Source organism: Triticum urartu, chromosome 1A (assembly GCF_056163025.1).
Source record: "Triticum urartu cultivar PI428250 chromosome 1A, HENAU_Tu73, whole genome shotgun sequence".
Taxonomy (NCBI): Eukaryota; Viridiplantae; Streptophyta; class Magnoliopsida; order Poales; family Poaceae; genus Triticum; species Triticum urartu.
The window spans coordinates 249,484,932-249,506,917 of record NC_141873.1 but is presented as its reverse complement, the minus strand read 5'-3'; the positions used below and the strand labels follow the sequence as shown (position 1 = coordinate 249,506,917).

General features: G+C 50.3%; 1 protein-coding gene and 1 pseudogene across 3 annotated transcripts in view; one reads left to right on the top strand and one right to left on the bottom strand.

The window, feature by feature from the left end:
* The window catches only part of LOC125506089 (ABC transporter G family member 25), a 36,454-nt gene that overhangs the window by 878 nt on the left and 13,590 nt on the right, over positions 1-21,986 (bottom strand). For 2 of the 3 annotated variants that reach the window (XM_048670967.2, XM_087517893.1), the window contains 11 exons: positions 11,832-12,095; positions 11,553-11,616; positions 11,311-11,454; positions 11,197-11,231; positions 10,701-10,774; positions 9,501-10,225; positions 8,737-9,033; positions 7,839-8,285; positions 7,607-7,755; positions 338-627; positions 124-248 (listed from right to left, as the gene is read on the bottom strand). In XM_048670967.2, the coding sequence (XP_048526924.2) occupies positions 124-248; positions 338-627; positions 7,607-7,755; positions 7,839-8,285; positions 8,737-9,033; positions 9,501-10,225; positions 10,701-10,774; positions 11,197-11,231; positions 11,311-11,454; positions 11,553-11,616; positions 11,832-12,095 (2,614 nt within the window). Of the gene's footprint in view, positions 1-123; positions 249-337; positions 628-7,606; positions 7,756-7,838; positions 8,286-8,736; positions 9,034-9,500; positions 10,226-10,700; positions 10,775-11,196; positions 11,232-11,310; positions 11,455-11,552; positions 11,617-11,831; positions 12,096-12,236; positions 12,912-21,986 lie in introns of those variants that run through there. The other variant, XM_048670974.2, reaches the window with a different exon arrangement.
* LOC147990730 (uncharacterized) lies at positions 3,742-4,946 on the top strand (annotated as a pseudogene).

Genomic DNA, 21,986 nt, shown 5'->3' with positions numbered 1-21,986 from the left:
TAGCCTGTGCTGCAGACAAGCTTAATTGAATGACAAGAACTCATCTTTTACTATTCATCGAGTGTCGATTTGCTGGTTAAGGAAATGGGAAATACTAACAACATTGAGGGAGAAACTACTAACTCTTTTGCTCCAGCAATAATGAAAGCTTCTAGTGTCCACTTGGGATAGCAGAATTGTTTAATAAATTGTGGAAATTTTGGGTCAGTGCCCACCAGGACCAGTACCACAGGTAGCAATGCAGAACACTGCAAGAGCAAAGTTCATTAAGCTAAATCACCTCCTGTAATTTGGATTTTCCATAGAATGGTAAAGTATTTGATAATTGCCTACTTACCAACTGAGCTAACCCCAGCTCAAACCAAATTGCAAGAGTATAACCTATGCCAGTTACACAGTAAACTAACGCAAGCAAGACCAAATAATTATCTCCAAGTGTAGACCGTGGATTGTTGAAGAAATAAAATGTTGAGAGGAAGACAATTGGTTTAACCACGGTGTTGAAATGATCAATAGTGTCTCTTGCAAGGAAGTAAGCTACAGAGCTCATGCCAGATTCTCTCTCCCTCCAGTATTGCAATCTTTCTGGTGAAAATGATCGCAGTGCTGCAAGCTGGCACAACAGTGCTGTGCACAAAGCAAATTAAAGTCAGGAAGAATGCTATTGTAAGTAACATATATTGCAGGTAAAGATGCCACATGAAGTGATAAATCAATTTTTTATTTTTATTTGACAAAAAATATTGTAAATTATACAAGCTTATACTCCCTCCGTTCCTAAATACTTGTCTTTCTAGGCATTTCAACAAGTGACTACATACGAAGCAAAATGAATGAATCTACACTCTAAAATATGTCTACATACATCCGTATGTAGTAGTCATTTGAAATGTCTAGAAAGACAAATATTTAGGAACGGAGGGAGTAGATATGATAGAGGAGCCCTCCTCACCCCTAGCCCCTCCCCCCCCCCCCCCCCACCCCTGACGCCCATGGCCTCCCCCTGCGGCAGCTCCGGCGACCTCGACCTCGGCTCCGCCAGCTCGCGCCGCTGGATGGACTCCGACGGCGAGTCCCCCGCGAGATCCTACAGCGAGGTTGCTCGGACGCCTCCGCCTGCCCCGGGCCTTGCCCTCGCCGCCTCCCTCCCCCCGGCTGCAACCGGCCCTGCCGCGCCGCCCCCACGCGCTCCAGCCGCCACCCGCCTCGGACCCCGCAGCGAGGTCCACCGCGTCCATGGAGGTCCGGAGGTCGACGCAGACGGCTTCCAAGCCCCCCGCCACAGGAACCGGCACCGGGGCGCGCGCCGCGATGCCACCCCACCGGCCCAGCGGCGCCACCGCCACAGCCCATCCCCGGAGGAGGCTGCTGGCCTCTGCTTCCGTTGCCTGGACCCCGACCACCCCGTGCGCGAGTGCACCAACGACGTCCGCTGTCTCCGCTGCCTCTACCCCGGGCACGGCTCGCGGAACTGCTGGAAATTCCAGCGCGGCGTCCTCCGTGCCCCCCCCCAACCACCGTCGCCGCCGCTGCGCCGACCGCTGTCACCCGGGAGACGCCACGCCCCCGCATCGCAGCCCCGCCCGCGGCGCCGCCCCAGCCCACGCCGCCCCCGCTCATCGACCCGGTGCGCGTCATCATTTTGCGCTCCATGGAGATGGACGAGGCCGAGACGGTGTTGCGCCGTGGGATGGTCGTCTCCATCACCGGAGATAGACCAGCGTTCGCCGCCGCGACGTTGAGCGCGTCATGTACTCATCCTTCGACCTCCTCCCCGGCGACTTCACCATCCACGCGCATCGCCTCGAGGACTTCCTCCTCATCTTCGCCACCAGAGAGCTCATGGACCGCCTCGCCGGCGACCACTTCATCAACGGCCCCGGGTTCACTCTGGCGCTCCGCCCGTGGAACAAGCTCGCCCATGCCCAGCTCGGCTCCCTGGACTGCAGCGTCGAGCTCGAGCTCCGCGGCATCCCGGCGCAGACATGGCATCTATCCACCGCCGAGCATCTCCTCGGCACCAGCTGCTGGATTGAGCGGCTCCACCGGAGCACGCGCTCTCGCGCCGACCTTGCCACCATCCGCCTCACCGCGCACACCCGCGACCCCGCGAGCATCCGCCAGGCGGCCATCCTGGAGATCGTCGAACCCGTCCCCTCCCGCAACCGCGCCCACGGCCGCACCCTCCCGCCTGCCGTGCGCACCCTCATCTACCCGGTTTCCATCATGCTCGCCTCGGCCACGCCCCGCCGGACCGCGCAGCCTCCCGCTCGTAATGGCCCCGGCCCGAGCGATGACGACGCACCAGACGGCAATGACGGAGACGTTGGTCGCGAGCATGCCGCGGGACGCAACCGCAGCCGCCGCCTCGGGCGTAAGCGCCGCCGCTCTTCCGGTGCCCCTGACGGCCGCGAGGACGGCATGGCTGTCGACTCCGCGTGCTGTCACGTGTCCAGCCACCATGGCCGTGCTGGTGGCGTTGCCGTCAACGCCGGGTGGTGCCAACCTCGCCGTCGTACGGCCGGGGTGGCGTTGCCCCCGAGGCGCACGCGCATGATGGACCCTGGCCTGCTGCTGGGGGACCCACGGGCTCTCGTCGCTTTTCCAAAAGGGGAAAGCGTCGGGGAAAGAAAAGGCTGGCGGCCTGTGACAATGCTACCCCACCCCCCTACGCCACCATCGTCCTCCTGCCCCGAAACCCGCACCCCACCACCCACCAGCTCGACAGCTGGCCGGCGACCATTGGCTCTGCCCTCCCCCAACCCTGCCCCAACCAGCCCGCCCATGTTGCCTTCCTCACATGGGGCGGGCCACACGATGACGGCACCGGGCGAGGCAAACCACGACATGCATGGGGATCAGGATGGCCCTGTGGACGGCCAATCGCTGGCTAGCGAGGTACCGGACTCCCAGCCTTCGACGCCTGCAGCTGGTCCGCTGTCGGGGCAAAGCAGCGCTCTGTCGCTGTCCCCCCTGGCGCTGCTGCGCTCGTTGCTGACTGGTCCACGGACCGAATCCCCGTGGTGGCGACCCCCGAGTCAACAGCTGGACCGGTCCTGGAGCCCCGGGAGGCTTCCGCAGGGGCCCCACCATGCATGGACGCGCCCCTTGCCCCAGCCGCGGCCGCTCAGCTGCTAAGATGCAACGCCCGCCCGAGGCCCAGCATGAGGCCCATCATGGCACGGGGCATGCGGCGGCCCGTCATGGGGACATGCAGGCGACGGCCCAACATGGAGACATGCATGCGACGCATTCTGTCGAGCCCAATGCCACGTCGTCGTGCCCGCCCGCGCGCTTCGCATCCCCCCCCCAATCACCCTACGCCGCTCCCACCCACGCGTGCCAGCGCCTACTTCCTGGACTCTGGGAGATTTCCTCGCCGCCGCCACCAAGCAGATCGATGTCGCCCTCCCACCCCCCGGCAGACGCCCGCGACGCGTACCTCCCAACTTCACCCCGCGACAAGGGCGCTCGACCGCCTCCTCGTCTTGCAAGTCCGCAGCCCCGCCGACGGCTGAGCGGCGCTCGCAGATCCACATGCTGCGAATCCTGGGCATCGTTGGGGTCGACCAAAGGATCACGTCGGCCGAGATGAAGGCGTATGAAGGCCTCTTCGCAACGCCCATCCCTCTGCCCATCCTCTCGGCCATCGCCGCGCTGGTCGATCGCGAGCTACCCGCGGATCCCATGATCGCGCCGATCACCACGGTGGTCGCCGGCAGCCCGATTGAGGCATGACCGCGCCCCCGCACCCCACCGTCGACCTCTTTTCCATGGATTACGAGCCCAAGATCCTGATCTGGAATGTGTGCGGCCTCAATGCGCGTGCCCGCCGCACCGCCATTCACTCACTTGTTGTAAGCGCTAATGCGTCCATCGTTTGCCTCCGAGAAACAAAGATGGCTTTGGTTTGCGCGTCGACTGTCCTTGAAGCGCTTGGCTCGGAATTCGATGACTATGTTTACCTCCCTGCGGACGCCACCCGTGGTGGTATTTTGCTTGCCTGGAAAAGCATGGAGGTGGCCATCTCGGACCCTGAGTTCACGTCAAACACCTTGACTGCTAGGGTGTCTGCCCCCTCTGGCGCGCGCACGCTGTGGTGGATTGCCGTGGTCTATGGGCCGCAGCTGGACGCCAACAAGATCGCCTTCTTACAGGAGCTACAAGACGTCCGGGCGGCTTGCGACGGCCCCTGGATGCTATGCGGTGATTTCAACCTCATATACCGCGACGAAGACAAGAACAACGGCAACCTCAATCGCCGCATGATGGGTCGTTTCCGGCGTGCTATCAACGACCTCGCGCTCAAAGAGGTCTACCTCAACATTCGGCGCTACACGTGGTCCAACAAGCAATCCCCCAAACCGTCGTGCACCTCAACCGCGTCCTCTGCACCCCCGATTGGGAGGACCCGCATGGGGAATGACATCTTCGATGCCTCGCCTCCGTCGTTTCCGATCACAGCCCCTTGCCGCTTGATTGCAAACCGGTGCCGCCAGGACATCGAAGATTCCATTTCGAGGAATTCTGGACACGGTTGGATGGATTCCACGACATTGTGGCGGGCGCCTGGCACTCCATCCACGATGACGACCCATTCCGGCGACTCATGCGGCACATGAAAATCACCGCGCGCAAGCTTAGTAGCTAGAGCACGCGAATTGTTGGCAACGTTCGCCTCAAGCTTGCGATCTCCAGGGAGCTCCTTCTCAGGCTGGACACGGCGCAGGAGAGCCGATCTCTGTCCCCGCACGAAGACTGGCTTCGGCGGCAGATCAAGGCCTCCTACCTTGGCCTCACCTCTCCTGAGCGCACCATTGCTCGACAGCGCGCCCGCATCTTGACTCTCAAGGACGGCGACGCCAGCACATCATTCATCCACCAGCAATGCACGTATCGGCGGCAGAAGAATCGGATACACGGCCTCACGATGGACGGCGCTTCGATCTCCGCCCCCTGCGACATGGCAGTCGCGGCTTACACGCACTTCGACGCCCTGCTCGGCCGTGAGACGCCCCGCGATTGCAGCCTCAGCCCCACCGAGCTGATCACGTCCACAAACCTCGACGACCTCAACGCCCCCATTGACGCCGAGGAAATTTGGCAGGCGGTGAAGCACCTCCCTGCTCGAAAAGCTCCCGGCTCGGACGGCTACACCGTCGAGTTCTTGCGCGTGCCCATTGTCCGGAAAGATTTTGTCGACGTTTTCCAGCGGCTGTACGAGATGCGCGGTCGAGGCTTCTACTCCCTCAACTAGGCACTGCTCACCCTGCTCCCAAAGCGCGCGGACCCTCGCGGCCTTGGTGACTTTAGGCCCATAAGCCTAATTCGCCTTGTCGCCAAAATCTTCACCAAGGTCCTTTCGCTCCGCCTCGCGCCGAAGCTCTGCAGCCTCGTCAGCACTTGCCAGAACGCATTCATCCCCAGCCACAGCTTGCACGACAACTTCATCCTCGTGTGCCAGTCCGCGCGCCTCCTGCACTAGCTCGGCGCCCCCCGCGCCCTCCTGAAGCTGGACCTGGCTCGTGCCTTCGACACCATCAGCTGGCCGTTTCTTTTCGAGGTCCTCCGGCAGTACGGCTTCGACTCCCGCTTCCTGGAATGGCTCGCCATCTTTCTCTCCTCAGCCAGCACGAAGGTGCTCATCAACGGAGACCCCGGCCCCACCATCTGGCACAGGTGTGGCCTCTGCCAGGACGACCCCGTGTCTCCGCAGCTCTTCATCCTTGCCTTCGACGTTGGGTCACCTCCTCCGCCGCGCCACGGAGCTGGGCGTCCTACAGCAGCTGCACCCCTGGTGCCCGGTCCCCTCGGTCTCCCTCTACGCCGACGACGTGATCCTCTTCAGCCATCCCACCATCGGCGACATCACTGCCGTCAAGAGCATCCTGCTGCTCTTCGGCCGAGCTTCAGGCCTCCTGGTCAACTACTCCAAAAGCTCCGCCACCTTGATCCGATGCACTGCTGATGACGCCGCGCCCGCTGTCAACCTACCGGGCTGCCCCCTCGCCGAGTTCCCAATCACCTATCCGGGCATCCCCCTGACTCTACATCGCCCCACGGCTGCACAGCTACAGCCCGTCGTCGACAAAACGGCCGGCATGCTACCCACCTGGAAGGCGCATCTTATGAACAAGGCCGGCCGCCTCGCGTTCGTCAAGGCCATCCTCAGCGCAATCCCGATCCACCAGCTCCTCGCCCTCGCGCCCCCCAAGAAGACCATCAGGGCACTCGAGAAAATCCAGCGAGGCTTCCTGTGGGCTGGACGCGCGGAGGCAAATGGAGGCCACTGCCATGTCAATTGGCAACGTGTCGCTAGGCCGCTCTCGCTCGGTGGCCTAGGCGTGCGCGACCTCGGCCGGACCAGCCTCGCGCTCCGCATCCGCTGGTTGTGGTTCAGCCGCACGGACAGAACCAGAGCATGGGCTGGCCTCGACAGTTCACCGCCGAGGAGCGTGCATTCTTCTTCGCATCCACCACCATGCAAATCGGGAATGGCACGGAGGCCCTCTTCTGGGAAGATCGATGGATTGACGGGCGCTCCGTTAGCGAGATCGCGCTGCTCCTTTACGCTTGCATCCCCAAGCGTCGCCGCAAGCTCAGGACCATCGCCGATGGACTTCAGGCCAACCAATGGGCACGGGACATACACGGCACGATCGGCATACATGAGATCGGGCAATACCTACAGCTCTGGCAGGCAATCAGCCACGACCCTCTCCGCCGAGCCAGACCGCCTCTCCTAGAGGTGGAACCCCGCGGCGTCTACTCTGCCAAATCAGCCTACCTCGCCACCTTCAATGGTTCCACGGGCTGCGACGCATGGAAGCTCACCTCGAAGCACTGGGCACCCCCGCGCGTCCGATTCTTCCACTGGCTCGCCCACCTGGACCGATGTTGGACAACCGATCGCCTCGCCCGCCGTGGCCTGCAACACCCCGCACGATGCCTCCTCTGCGACCAGGCCCCCGAGACCATGCACCACCTCACCCTTGCCTGCCCCTTCGCCAGGAAGATCTGGCACCAGGTCTGCACTGGCTCAAACTCCCCTGTGCCCCGCCCGACAGCAGACTTCCCTCAACGACTGGTGGCGCACAGCGCAACAGGACACCCCAAAGCCCATGCGCAAGGGCCTCGCCTCCGCGACCCTCCTCGTCCCATGGATGATATGGAAGCATTGTAACGACTGCGTCTTCAACAGAGGCCGGCCCTCGACGACCGACCTGCTCACGAAGATCAAAGACGAGGCCGCCCTTTGTGCCAGAGCCGGCGCCCTAGGGCTTCGTGCCATTTTACCGCAAACATGGGACGTGCACTGATATGCCTCCAGGCACTGTAATTCCCTCCTAGGAGGATTGTAACCACAATGAAATGCAAGCTCTTCTTGCGTTTTCTCGAAAAAAAATGTTATGTATGGCCAGGTCAGGTGTTACAAATGTCTCTCGCCAATTATGCAGTCCGGTGTACCTAGTGTGTGTGGAGTGGTTCTCAATATTTTTGCAATCTAAGATGCTTTACAGGAACAGAATATTTCTTCTTCTGTTTTATTTTTTTGCTACTTTATGGTTTAGGACATTTATAAAAATAACACATGGTGCCAACTTACAGACTGCAATTATGGTATACCCATAAGAAGCTGCACCGAGTGTATCATCGTTTACTTTTGTGATGGTTCCAATGCATATGCCAGCAATACACAATATCAGGTAATCAACAGCCTGTTGCGTAGCTTCACGTAGACGTTGCTTAGCTACCCTGAAAACATAATTTGGCTATGGAGTTACAAAATGATTCACCAAACTCAAAGCAAGTTAGAGAAATGAAGGAGATCGGATTACCTCCCTAAATAGTATCTGTATTGTGCAAGTACACCGGGTGTTTTCCTATTCAGTAAATCATTTCTTTGGCTGACATTTTGGTGCACAGAATGTTTACTCTCTGTCTGTTCTACAGAAGATAGTTCTCTAGTAATGGACCCTACAGTATATAACTCGTGCATCATATTGATCTCCTCAAGGTCCTTCCGCATATCTTCTGGAACATCATATCCATTATGCAGAATCCAGAGAAGTGGCAAATGTTTAGGAGTGGCATGTCCGCTCATTTTTGTCTTTGCTATTCCCTCTAAGATGTCAATATAATAGTCTGGAGGATTCTCGCGGTCAGGAACCTTGATCCCCAGGCCTGAGAAATAATTTTCAACTTCACTTATAGGCCCATGGTAAGCAATAAGGCCGCCTCTTGCCAAAAGAACAAAGTCATCAAACATACTGAACAAAGTATAGCTGCGTAAAATGTTAATACATATTAGATCCAAATTCATCTTAATGAAGTACTCCCTCCGTTCCAAAATAAGGGTCTCAACTTTGTACTAGAGCTAGTACAAAGTTGTACTAAGCTTGAGACACTTATTTTGGGATAGAGGGAGTAGAAAAGAATGTGTAGAGAAGATTATTTTAGTCACACAGGGATAAATGACTTCCTGACTAGTCATATTTATACGACTCACTGTATAAAGTTGGGCATTACTACTACTCATGTCGATGAATTTGTTTTACCAAATTTTGGAACGCCAACTGATAGGTAGACCTAGTGTATTGGCCAGCTGATCAATTAATGTTACAATAAATTGCAAGAGCACTTTTCATATGAGCTATGTCTTTTCAACTCAAGATTAGAAAAGGATTCTTTCTGGAAGAAATAAAGGAATGATTAATTCAAAGTTTACAAGGAAACCTTGGTTGGTGAATCACTGCGCAAACATTCACGCCTTGGGATGCCTCATGACGAAGAGCTCTTAGAAGTTGTTGGGAGGAAGCACTATCTAAGCCTGTTGTTGGCTCGTCTAATATCAGAAGAGATGGTTCCATAACCATTTCAATCCCAACATTCACACGCTTCCTTTGTCCGCCAGAAATACCCCGCTTTTCCACTGTCCCAACAAGGGAATTTCTGATTTCTTGGAGCCCTAGTGACCCTATAACCCGTTCTAGAATGAGAACCTTATCAGCTTTTGACATGCTTTTGCTTAACCTGTTTCACAAAAGAATAGTGATTGTTAGAGGAAAATGATTGCCTTATGAAAGTACAATAAGGATATCATCAAAAGAGTTGCTGAAATTAATTAGGAGATATCACTTCTTTTAGATGCCTAGCAAAGAATATGCATCAACTATTAGGAGCCATCTAGGCACAGAACTTATGCCATACAAGAGATGATTAATTTATGTATGTGAAGGGGGGAATATGAATAAATAAGTAAATAAATGATATAACACTTTAATAATCAAACTAAACTATATCTGAAAAATTAAACATCGTTTTCAATGAATTTCGTGAAGAAACTGTAAAGAATAATATTGTCGAATTCTGCAGCGAATTGAAGTCTTGCAATGCTATGTCACTGATCCTAATAAAATTGTGCATTGAAAATTTTAGTGTAAGGCCAAAAGAATACTTTGGGAACACAAATGAATTGCGCTTTGTTATGTATCCAGTACCTGCAGCGTCCACTAAACCACAGATTTTCCTCAACCGTCAGGTTTCCATGTACGATATCATCTTGTGGAACAAAACCAATTATCTTCTTATATGACTGCATCGATCCGGATTTTCCATTTACAAGGACCAATCCATCCTTCTTATAGCCTGATGTTTTGCCTAACACAGCGTTGAGAAATGTGGTCTTTCCTGCTCCAGAAGGACCCATAATAGCCGTTATCCTACCTGGTGAAAGTTTTCCAGTAACGCATTGTAGAAGTTTCTTTTTCCCAATGGATAATGTCAGACCTTTGAAGGCCACCTCAAGCATTGGCCTCTGTGGTCTGTTTTCAGCAGCTCGAGACACTATTCCAGCGAGTGTTAATTTGTCTTTGTCTAGCTGCAGAGCTCTTTCCCTGTCAATCTGACTATATGCACGTCTGAACCTTTCAGTGCGAACATTTAGCTTTCTGCGATTTTTTGATCTCTTACCATTACCTTTATCAGCATGTAGTATCCCATCAGATGATGTAGCTAATTCCTCAGGTGCATCAGAAGACTCATACATTTCCATCTCATGCCTTAGTACAAGTTCTTTTGCTAATTTCCATCTTTTCCGTGCTGTTGCCGATTCTTGCGCAATCTTTGCTGCCTTTTTACGAGACTTCGATAAAATTTTAGCTCGAACTGCAATGAATTGATCAGAGCAATTGTACACCAGTAGTAAAATGACAATTAAGACAACCTGCATAAACAAGATCACGAGCGAATCGTTTACTAAATACTAGCATTAAAGAACGAGAACAAGATCGTTGGCTCTAAGTAAATAGGTATTGGTAACAATTTAGATGCTCCTGTTTATGTTGTGTGGGTTTCTACGAAAATCACTTGAGAGAGAAACTAGGATGCCTTACAGTCACAACTTATGCAGAAATTTACAGCATATAAACTTGCATTGGCGATAACAATCATATATATTAACAAAATAACTGGATCGTATTTACACAAAAGGAAATAAGACTTGCATTGGCAATGCATTAACATTGCATGTAATTCTAGGACTTATCAAATTGTTGTCTTGTTACAAATTCTAACAAGACAACAATTTGATAAATCAAAAGGTATAAGTTAGCACTATGTTTGTCGAGAAAATGTTTAGTGAAATGTATGAGTCGAAATGAGTGTCGTGGCCCAGAAAGTTGGCAAATTGCACTACTCACAATCAGTATGCCACCAAACAAAGCGATTTCTTCTTTTTCTGAATTCTCCTTACACCCGCCTTTCCATCTACACTCTGCAAAATTACATTAGATAAGTGATACAAAGGGTAGATCATAGCAATTGTAAACTTGCACGACTTGTTTGAATCAAGTGCTCTAGGCTATCTAGCTTTTAATTAAAAAGGTATGTCAAGCAACCGAAGGGGGTGAAAATTTATCTTTAGCAGACAAATGGAAGCGTTAAAATCATGTTTGGAGCTCTTCCATTTTGTCAAGCTCCAAACATGATTTTAACTCTAGAAGGAAGTGGGTGCAAACTAGTCGTTAGGATTCCAGGAAATGTTAAAATCATGTTTGGAGCTTGACAAATCATATACAGTATATTTGAACAAGACGCTTCTCAATAAGTAGAAGCACAGGTTATTCAATAAGTAGTAATTCTAACTCATGCTTCTCAATGGATGAAATTCAGAAGAAAAACAAACAAGATGCTTACTATTTTCACCAGTGGCACCTTTCCTGCAATAGGACCTGAAAAATACAAAGTTTGGTATTAGTTATCACTATAAACATAACAACGTACCACAGAAAGAGAAGGCTAATACACTACCCCTTGCTGCAGTTAAGTTTTTGGGTAGTGGTTGGGCAATGGTGCCCTGGAGGGCAGAAGACATCATTGGTAGTAATCACATCAGCCCAAGTATCTGCACTGCCGCATGTCTGGTTTGATCCGGGAGTTATTTGGTAAGAATACCTAATATTTTTTGTCACAGAGAAACAATATGTGCTATGAAATTCGTATGAAGAATGTCGCATGGTAAATAAGGAATCTTCAGTGTACATTACTCTTACGGGTCACAAAGGTTGGTAGTTTTATTCAGTGTCCCAAGAGGACAATAAGCACCCAAAGGACAAGCTGGACAAAAGAAGAATGGATTTAGAGCAAGTAAACATAACATTGAGAATACAGAATACCAACAAAAAAAGAAGTGGAGGAAGAAACTCTAAAATGATTGATGTATTGGGACTTGAGGAATATAGTGTGTGTGCGGGAAGGAATATAATGCTGTTGATTGCATGCATCATTAAGTTAGTGTCTAGGGGGTAATTTGTTTGGAAAGAAACACTTACGCATCATGCAAGTCAGTCCACGAGGGCAGAAGAAACCTGGACAGCATGGCCTGCAATTCTCTGCTCTGGACGGAACCGGGTTTTCAAATGAGTTGTTTGCGAATGAGTTCGTGTCCTGGGTTGAGCAAGCCCAGCCAGATTGGCACCCAGGTGCCCATGAGAACTGATTGCAATTCCTACTAATCCTTACACTGCTCTTGCTTCCCAAGCTGCTGAGATATAACTCTATTTCAGCTTTCCTGCACATCATCGCAACCAATCTCCCTGCATACACAACACATTTATTTTATTCTGGAAATATTTATGGGACACATTTTCTTTCATCAACAGAACTAAAGGCATGTACTTCAATTCTAGCTCCGGTCAAAGCAATGTGATATCTTCTTTGGATGATGTTAGTATTACCTCTTGGAAGGTACTCGTATACTGGTTGTAACAACATCTTATATTATGGGACGGGAGGAGTTGTACTCTTATGCTTTGTTTGAATGTATGTATTCAGCCCAACGAGTTGAATTGAGCTGCAATACCAAATCAACCAAGGTATTGAAATAGAATGCAATTCAAGATTTTCTGTTTGGATAATTTGAAATCTAAAGAGAGCAACCAATTATAGTCCCTTTCTGTTTGGAAGTATTGAATTGCAGAGTTTGACCGAGTCATCCCCGTCTCCTCTTTCTCGCGTACACAGCCTGCCTGGCCTCCGCCCCCTTAGCGACCGGCGTGCTCAGCCGCGACGATGCCGCCGGCTGCTGCTGCGCTGCGCGGCGCTCCTTCCAGAACGCTTCTGCTCGCCGCTGCCCTTCCAGAACGGCTTCTGCTCCGCCCGCGCGCAGTCCTTGTCCAGCTACAGCTGCGGCACGTGCGCCTGCGCCCCGGTCTCTTCTGCCCCGCACCGGAGCAGCAGCAGCATGCTCGAGGACCTGCTCGTGGCCGCCAACGGTACTGCAGGAGCTCGAAGTTGCGGATCTGGAGGGCTCGCGCGCGTGGGTGGGGGTGGGGGGAGACGCGGTCGCCGTCATCGAGGCCACCCCCTCTCTTCTCCTCCCTATGCGGGAGTGCCCTCCATGGTCGAGCTCCTGGCCACCTTATTTCTTTTCGAGAGAAGCGAACCTAAAGTTTTACGCGACCAGCGATTTCAGCAGAGCAACTAGCTACTCCCTCCGTAAATTAATATACGAGAAAGCTAAAATCCAGTCGGCAGGATTTCTGCAACGGATCCAAACACATTGGATCTCGTCCGTTCTAGATCCTACGGTCGTGCGCGACCCCATGTTTTCTTCTTCTCTCCCGCAGTTTTTGCGCTCGCTCCCGATGATTTCATTCACCGCGGTCGCTCCCGATGATTTTCGCTTCGACTTTTTGAGATCGTGAATGAGATAGGCGGGGTTTGTTTCCTAATTTTTTGGCGAAGGAAGGTTAAATCAGATTTCTTTTTTCTCGTATATGGGCAGCGAATTTTTGGGCGGAGGTTGATCCTCGTACGTGGGCAGCAGCGATTTTTTGGCGGAGGTTGATCTCTTGTTTTTAAATGCAAAAATAAGAGCTACTTGGGAATCGATCACCCATTGTCTTGGTAAAGAAATTTGGCAACTAACCAACTGACCTAGTGCTTGTTTTGTGGTAACTATAGGATAATCACACCCCGCACGGAGAGGTGTGGTTAGGGCTGTGGTGAAGGCGCACAATGTGGCCATGGCATGTATCCAAGAAACCAAATTATCTGTGGTGGACAGTAGGATGGTGCAAGAGTGTTGTGGGGCTGAGTTTGACAAGTTTACCTTCTCTCCCGCGGACGGGACGCGAGGTGGAATTTTACTCGCATGGGTTGGGGCGAAGTTCAATCTCCCTAATGTGGATGCTCGTAATTCCTTTATTGTGGCGCATGGGAACACGACGGATGGAGCCCCTTTTGGTTTGGTGACGGTGTACGGACCACAACAAGAAGCAGAGAAGATGGTTTTCCTGGCTGATCTGAAGGCAACGGTGCAAGCCTTTCCAGTGGGCACGCCAATGTTCCTCGGAGGAGATTTCAATCTGATAGCACAGGCGACGGACAAAAACAACAATAACATCAACCGCAGATGTTTGTCGGCCTTCAGGGGCTTCATCAACAAGCTACAGCTAAAGGAATTATACATGCACAGCCGTCGGTACACTTGGAGTAACGAGCAAGAGAGGGCCACTTTGGTGAAGTTGGATCGTGTTCTGTTTAATGACGCATGGGACGCTAGTTTCCCTGGATGCCTGCTGCAAGCCCTCTTGAGCGAGATGTCAGATCATTGCCCGTTGCTTCTCACATGTGACACTTCCTTTCGGCCGGCGAGGCAGTTTCGTTTCGAGAATTTTTGGCTCAAGATGGAAGGGTTTGATGAATTGGTAAACAGGGTGTGGCGGCTTCCAACGACTAATGAAGAACCTATTGCCTGCCTTGCGGAGAAGCTGAAGCATATTGCCAGAGAGTTGAAGAGCTGGGGGGCCAAGATGGTGAACAACATTGCGCTAAGATCGGCGATAGTGAGTGAAATTGTGGCCAAGCTGGATAAGGCGATGGAAAGGAGGGATCTTACAGTTGAAGAAAGACAGTTCAGGGCGGCTCTGAAGGTGCAGCGACTTGGCCTTGCCGCACTGGAGCGGACGATCTGGAGGCAAAGGGCGCGCATTCAATGGATCAAGGAGGGAGATGCTAGCACCCGCTTCTTTCACTCCAAGGCATCGGCGAGAAGACGACGGAAGTATATCCACAGAATTCTGTTCGATGGCAAAGTTTGCACTGAGCAGCCGGACAAACTGGAAGCTATGCACAATTTTTTTGAATCCTTGATCGGTGCAAAAGGAGAGAGAACGACCTGCCTCAATTTCGAGGAGCTGGAGATCCAGCTGGTGGATCTTACGAAGTTGGAAATGCCGTTCACGATGGAGGAAGCTACAGCTGCAGTAAATGAGATGAATGGGGAGAAGGCGCCAGGGCCGGATGGGTTCACCAGACTGTTTTACAAGCACTGTTGGGGGATCATCAGTGAAGACATCATGAAGGCGCTGCAAGCATTATACAGAATGAATTTCTCCAAATTTCACCTGCTCAACGACGCCAATCTAATCCTGCTGCCCAAGAGAGAAGACGCCGCGACACCGAGAGACTTCCGCCCCATCAGCCTGATTTCCAGTTTTGCGAAGCTCTTCACCAAAATACTGGCTATGCGGATGAGGGATCGAATGAAAGAGATCGTACAGCCGTGCCAAAATGCATTCATCCGTGGGCGAACTATCCACGACAACTACACATATGTTAGTGGTTTGGCAAAGGCGTTCAGACAGGCGAAGACCCCAGCGCTTATGATAAAGCTCGACATTGAGAAAGCTTTCGACACAATCTCGTGGGAATTCCTTTTGCATGTTCTGGAAGCAAAGGGTTTCGGGGGTAGGTTCAGAGATTGGATTGCCGGCCTACTATCTTCCTCTTCGTCAAGGGTCATGGTGAATGGAGGGCTATCGGAGAAAATTTTGCACCAAAGAGGGCTGCGGCAAGGGGACCCCCTCTCGCCGCTGTTATTCGTGATCGCCATGGATTGCTTGGCAGCCCTATTCAATTCGGCAGCGAAGGCTGGAGTTCTTCAGGAGATTGGCGCTCAAAGGATGCCATTCAGGACGTCTTTATATGCGGATGATGCAGTGTTGTTCATAAATCCTTGTGCTCAAGAGATAATGGCAGTGGCCGATCTGCTCAAGGCCTTTGGGGGCGCTACAGGTCTGATGACAAATTTTACAAAGAGCTCTATCACTCCCATTTTGTGTAGTGGGGTAACACTGCCGGCAGTCATCCACTCGCTCGGATGCGAGATCAAGGCTTTCCCCTGCACCTACCTCGGTATGCCACTGTCCGACTCAAAGCTTCGCAAGGTGGACTACCAACCAGCGCTTGACAAACTTTGCAACAAGATGAAGGGTTGGATCCGGATACACTTTTCCATGGATGGTCGAATTCTGCTGGTGAAGCATGTGCTCTCTGCGATGGTGGTTTTTCAGATGATGGTCGTTCAAATGCCGGTGTGATTGCAGAAGAAGATTGATAAGCTCAGGAGAGGCTTTCTCTGGGAAGGAAAAGAATTTGCAGTGGGCGGCAAATGTCTGGTGAGCTGGTGCATAATTTGCAGACCAATGATCTTCGGAGGGCTGGGGATGACGGACTTGGCTGCGCAGAGCACAACGCCGAGGCTGAGATGGTTGTGGATGTCCTGGACGGACCCAAGCAAGGCCTGGTTGGGGCTGCCTCTGCCCACCGATGCTAGAGTTCAGGAGCTGTTCATGGCTTCAGTTCAGTTCCATCTTGGGGATGGACAACGAATTTGCTTCTGGACGGAGCCATGGATGCATGGAATAAGTTTCTGTCATAGCTACCCAGCGTTGTTCAGTGTCTGCACCCGGAAACGGCTCACGGTGGCTCAAGCGCTTACCGGCGATCGTTGGACGCGTCACCTAAGGGAGAATCTGACGCCGCAGGCTGTCCATGAGTTCACCGCCTTGTGGGTTCAGCTACAGGGCGTGGCACTAGGCCAGCATCCGGACGCAGTTTCCTGGCGGTGGACGGCAAACGGCGAGTTCTCCGCTCAGTCGGCCTATGCTATTCAGTTTGAAGGATCGATGCGGACGAGTTACAAATAGCTGATCTGGAAGTCAGAGGCACCACTGAAATGCAAGGTGTTCTCATGGATGGCCGTGCTTGGCAAAATCCTGACCGGGGACAATCTGGAGAAGCGAAACTGGCCTCACAACCCGAGGTGTTGCCTCTTTAATGCCCAGTGAGAGACGCCCGCTCATCTCCTTGCTAGCTGCCCATTCACGATTAGCTTGTGGGAAAAGATTATGCAAAGGTGCAATCTGCCTTTGGCCCTCGTGCCATCGCCAGGCTCCGAGAACATTTGGGACTGGTGGTACCAATCAAGACAGCAGGTGCCGGTGATCCACAAGGCAGCTTGGAGCTCACTTGTGCAGCTCACGTGGTGGACTGTGTGGAAGGAGAGGAACGCACGCATATTTGAGCAAAAGAACTCGATAGAGGAGCAAGTGCTTGATCGGATAAAGAATGATATCATCGATTGGACTTTGGCAGGCAAGCACAAGGTAGCATGGATGATTCACAGGCCACGGGAACCAGATTAATACACTTCATCGTTGGTAGGCTAGTCTTGGTGCTTTCATCTGTCGGTCGCTAGATACTAGCTTTGTATCCTGGGCATATCCAAATGCCCCTGTAATAACTCTATCCTAATTTCAATGAAATGCTGCATCATGCAGTCTTTTCGTAAAAAAATAATAATCATACTATTTTAACTTGGTTCATCTCTGCTATAATAGCCAACCTTCGTTCAACAAAAAATTTATCACGTCGTTTCTCTGACTTTTCGATGTTGGTAATTTTGTAGTTAAGTAGTAGCTCGCGGAATAGTTATCGAGTTCCTAAAGGTACAATTATCTTCATGGTTATAGTTACCAAACTGTTCATGTTCAAGTTATCTAGCTGCTCATCTTGTGGTTACCAGACTTGTGTGCAGATAACATGGTAATATACGCACCATAGAGATGATAACTCACATACAAAACACCGCGGTAACTATTTGACCCACGAAAAAAGTTGTTAAAAACATACTCATAGTAAATTCTCTGTAAATTGCATGGTAATACACGCACATCAGAGTTGATAACTTACTTAGCCCAAACGTGATAACTTTTAACCAGGAAAGAAAAGTTTGAAACACCCCCGGTGACTCATATGTAAATAACATGATGGTATACACATAGTAGAGCTGATAACTCACTTACAAACAACACGAAAAGATGTTAAAACATACCATCGACAAACTTGTGTGTAAATAGCTTGATAATATAGACTCACGGATCTGATAACTTAAGTACAAACACCACGATAACTTTGATCCGTGAAAAAAGTTGTTGAAAACATATGACCGATAATTTTTGTCTAAATAGCATGATAATATAGACTCTCGGGCCTGATAATTTAGGTACAAACACCATGATAATTTTGAATCTGGGAAAAAGATATTAAAAACATATCACTGATAATTATTTGCGTAAATAGCATGATAATATAGTCTTTCGAACCTGAAAACTTAGGTACAAACACCACGATAACTTTGCCCCATGAAAAAAGTTGTTGAAAACATACCACCGGTAACTTCTATGTAAATAGCATGGTAATATACGCTCCAGACCTAATAACATGGTAAATAAACAAGCGATTCGGGTGACAAAACATTTTGAAATTTCAAAACAAAAAGAACCCGCGATGACATTAGCTTTTCTGCACTTTAGTGCATTTGCATGTGGGGAGAAAGTTGAAAGAAGTCATTTTTATGCCCGAAATTTGCCTATGTAAACATCATGGTAACTAATGTAACATATATGTGATAACTGGCATACCCTATGCGTGGTAACTTTACGTAAAAAAAGTCGTCGGAACATATCAACATGGGATCTAGTTTCGAAGTTCTCGCCGCGACGATTCTTTTATGTGAAAACAATTTTTCAATCGGAGCGATGGTTTGGCCTACGAAACATTTTGAATTTTTTGAATCACGAGGGAATCTATAGTGATGTCATCAATTTCGTCTCACATGCATGCATGTAATTAAGCTCTCTAAAAAATGCCATGTATGTACATGATGGAGAAAAAAATCACTAATTATCACATGCATATGGAAAAATGGACTGCATGCAATCGCGAGGTAGAACGGACTGCATGTGGATCGTCCGGATCTATTGCTAAAATCAGGACATCTGGAAGATAGCACTGTCCATTAATATAATAGCATTTAGATCGCTACTATAGTAATCTAAACGTTCTTATATTTCTTTACAGAGGGAGTAGTAGTTAACTAGGGCTCCTTGGAAGCCTCGCAACGACCATTTAACGCGCTTTCACCCATTCATTACGTGTCGCGCTCTAGGCGCTTCTTTTGAATTTTGTTTTTTTATTTTTCGCACGCGTTTTCGCCTTTTAAACGGTTTTTCGGGGTTTTTCGACATTTTGTTTTTTCATCGATTTCCCATAGCTTTTCGATAAAAAAATAGATTTTTTTCACAAAAAAACGTGTTTTTTCCTTTCTTGAGCGTTATGTTTTTGCTTCCGCGACAGATACGGTTGTGCTTTAGCGAGAGTCATGGTCATGTCTCTTGGAAACGAAAAAAACGCATTTTCTATTTTTTTTTCTTTCACGAGAGTCACGGTTTGTGCTTTCGCGAGAGTCACGGCCGTGCCTCTCGAAAACGGGAAAAAACGTGTTATCTATTTTTTTTCCTTTCGCGAGTCACGGTTTTGCTTTCGCGAGAGGCACGCTTGTGCCTTTGCGAGAGTCACGGCCGTGTGTCCTTGGAAACGGAAAAAAATCGTTTTCTTTTTTTTTTCCTTCTGCGAGAGTCACGGTATTGCTTCCGCGAGAGGCACGGTTGTGATTTCGTGACACGCACGGGCGTGCCTCTTTCGGAAAGAGAAAACACCGGTGCTCCCGGTTCGGTTTTTTCGTCCGTTTTTTTGTTCGGTTTTTTCGTAAAATAAAGTTCGTCAAAACCTATCAACATGAAATCTAGTTTTGAAGATCTCAACGCGAGGAATCCAACGGCGAAAACGGTTCAAGATTTGGACGCACGGTTTGAGAGATAAAACATTTTGAATAAACATATCTACGAAAAATGGGAAAACTTTCAGGTTGCGACAAGTGGCGCGCTGCATGGGCGCCACTTGTCGCAACCAGGGGAATTGGAGTGATCTTTGCAACGAGTACTCCTCAACTAGTGATTTCGCGATTTCAGAGCAATAGATCGACAACTCGGTAAAGGTAGCCAAATGGGTCGGTCCTGGCGTGCTGGCTGATAGCCCACGTGTCTGGCCCGTGGTGGACCTGGCCTGAAACATTTATACTCGGGCTGTGCCGGCATGTGGCCCGCCTAGGGCCGTGCCTGGGCCAGGGAGCGCGGTACGAGTGCCGGCCTGACACGGCATGTGTCTTAGGCGTGTCTGGTTGGGTTGTGTCATGCCAGCCCATTTAGGACAGGTCGGACCGTGTCGTGCCGACCCATCTGGCCAGTTCTCCTCGGTATCAAGGGACTCGAAATTAAGTCAAGTTTCCAGCACTCAATACCATGACCATCCAAATGGATGTATTGGGTGCTAGCGAAATTCATGTTGAATACATACATGTGTAGTGAGTTGAGTTGGTGTCAATGATTTCCCACAGGCCGAAGAATTAGTTAATGGATGTTTATACATAATGTTTGATAACTTCCCAACACCTCTTGAAAAAAATCAATGGTGAAGCTGTTAGGTCTGGATGCCTTCCCCGAAGGAAGATCAAACAAACACCACTAATTTGATCTCGCCATCTCGGCATGACTTGTCCAGAGAAGAGAGGTCAAGTCTAGGGATATTCGGCAGGTCCGACTTAGAGAACTCGATAGCATTCTCAAGTTCCTAATGGTGGACGAAAAGTGCTTGTGAAGCTCAAGGTGTTTGCCAGCCTAGGTGGTGAACTGCCCATTGTCAGTTTGCAACAGTGGGATGAAGTTGCAACAACGGGGGCCATTAGTCTTGATGTGGAACAATTTGGAGTTTGCATCTCGCATGCGCAGCCACATCACCCACGAAGTTGGTGAATTCAGATGCTTCAAATAGAAGCCACACAAAGGAGCTTATGCTTAACATGTTGTCTGAGGCCGATATCAGCAATGGTTAGAGCTCGGTGGTTTTGGGGTTGAGCATAACAAGCATTGAAGGAAGAGCCGCCCCCGGTCTGTGGAGTAGAAAGTATGACCGATCTCGATTTTCTCAATTGACACAAAGACGTCCATGCAACTGTTGTTCAAAGAGCTCCATGATGTTAAGAGCCGCACATAACACATTGACCAGCCTCCGATTGATCCCGTATTGCTCTTATCCTTGGCCATGTACAAAGGTTGAACATGCACATGGGAAGCCATGTTGACAACAGGGAAGGACAGATAGCCTTGAGTTGTTGATAAAGGCAAGTTTATTAGTGTCTCCCTGAGGCCCATACACAACAGTGACACACCAGGAGGCAAGAGAGGCGCGCATATGGATAGTTGTCGGTGTCAAAACCGACTGATCTCGGATAGGCGGTCTCGAACTATGCGTCTGAGGATTGAAGGTAACATGAGACGGGGGACACGATGTTTACCCAAGTTTGGGCCCTCTTAATGGAGGTAATCCCCTAGTTCCTGCTTGATTGAGTTTAATGAGTATAGGGGTTACAAGAGTTGATCTACCTCAAGATCGTAATGGCTAAACCCTAGATGTCTAGCATGTATGATTTGTGATTGCCTCTACGGACTAAACCCTCCGGTTTATATAGACACCAGAGGGGGGCTAGGGTTGTACAAAGTCGGTTTATAGAGAAAGGAAACTACACGTCTGGCCACCAAGCTTGCCGTCCACGCAACGGAGAGTCTCATCCGGACACGGGGGGAAGTCTTCTATCTTGTATCTTCTCAGCCCATCAGTCCGGCCCAAATCACATAGCCCGGACGCCCGAGGACCCCCTTATCCAGGACTCCCTCAGTAGCCCCTGAACTTGCCTTCAATGACGACGTAGTATCCGACTTTATGTCTTCGGCTTTGCAAGGTGAGTTCTCCATTACACTTCAGATTTGATGATAATTCGGCTCCACATTAAATATTGATTCTTTGTTGCCGTCGCCTCGGCTTCCACGTGTCGGGTGAATGCGAACGGCCTAGGTGCTTCTTTTACAAATAACCCCTCGACCACGCACGGAAGTGATACGTCTCCAACGTATCTATAATTTTTTATTGTTCCATGCTATTATATTATCAACCTTGGATGTTTTATATGCATTTATATGCTATTTTATATGATTTTTGGGACTAACCTATTAACCTAGAGCCCAGTGCCAGTTGCTGTTTTTTCCTTGTTTTTGAGTATCGCAGAAAAGGAAAACCAAACGGAGTCCAATTGACCTGAAATTTCACGGAGATCATTTTTGGACCAGAAGAAGCCCACGGAGTACCAGAGATGGGCCAGAAGAGTCCCGAGGCTACCACGAGGGTGGGGGCGCGCCCTACCCCCTGGGCGTGCCCCCCTACCTCGTGTCCGCCTCGGAGACCCC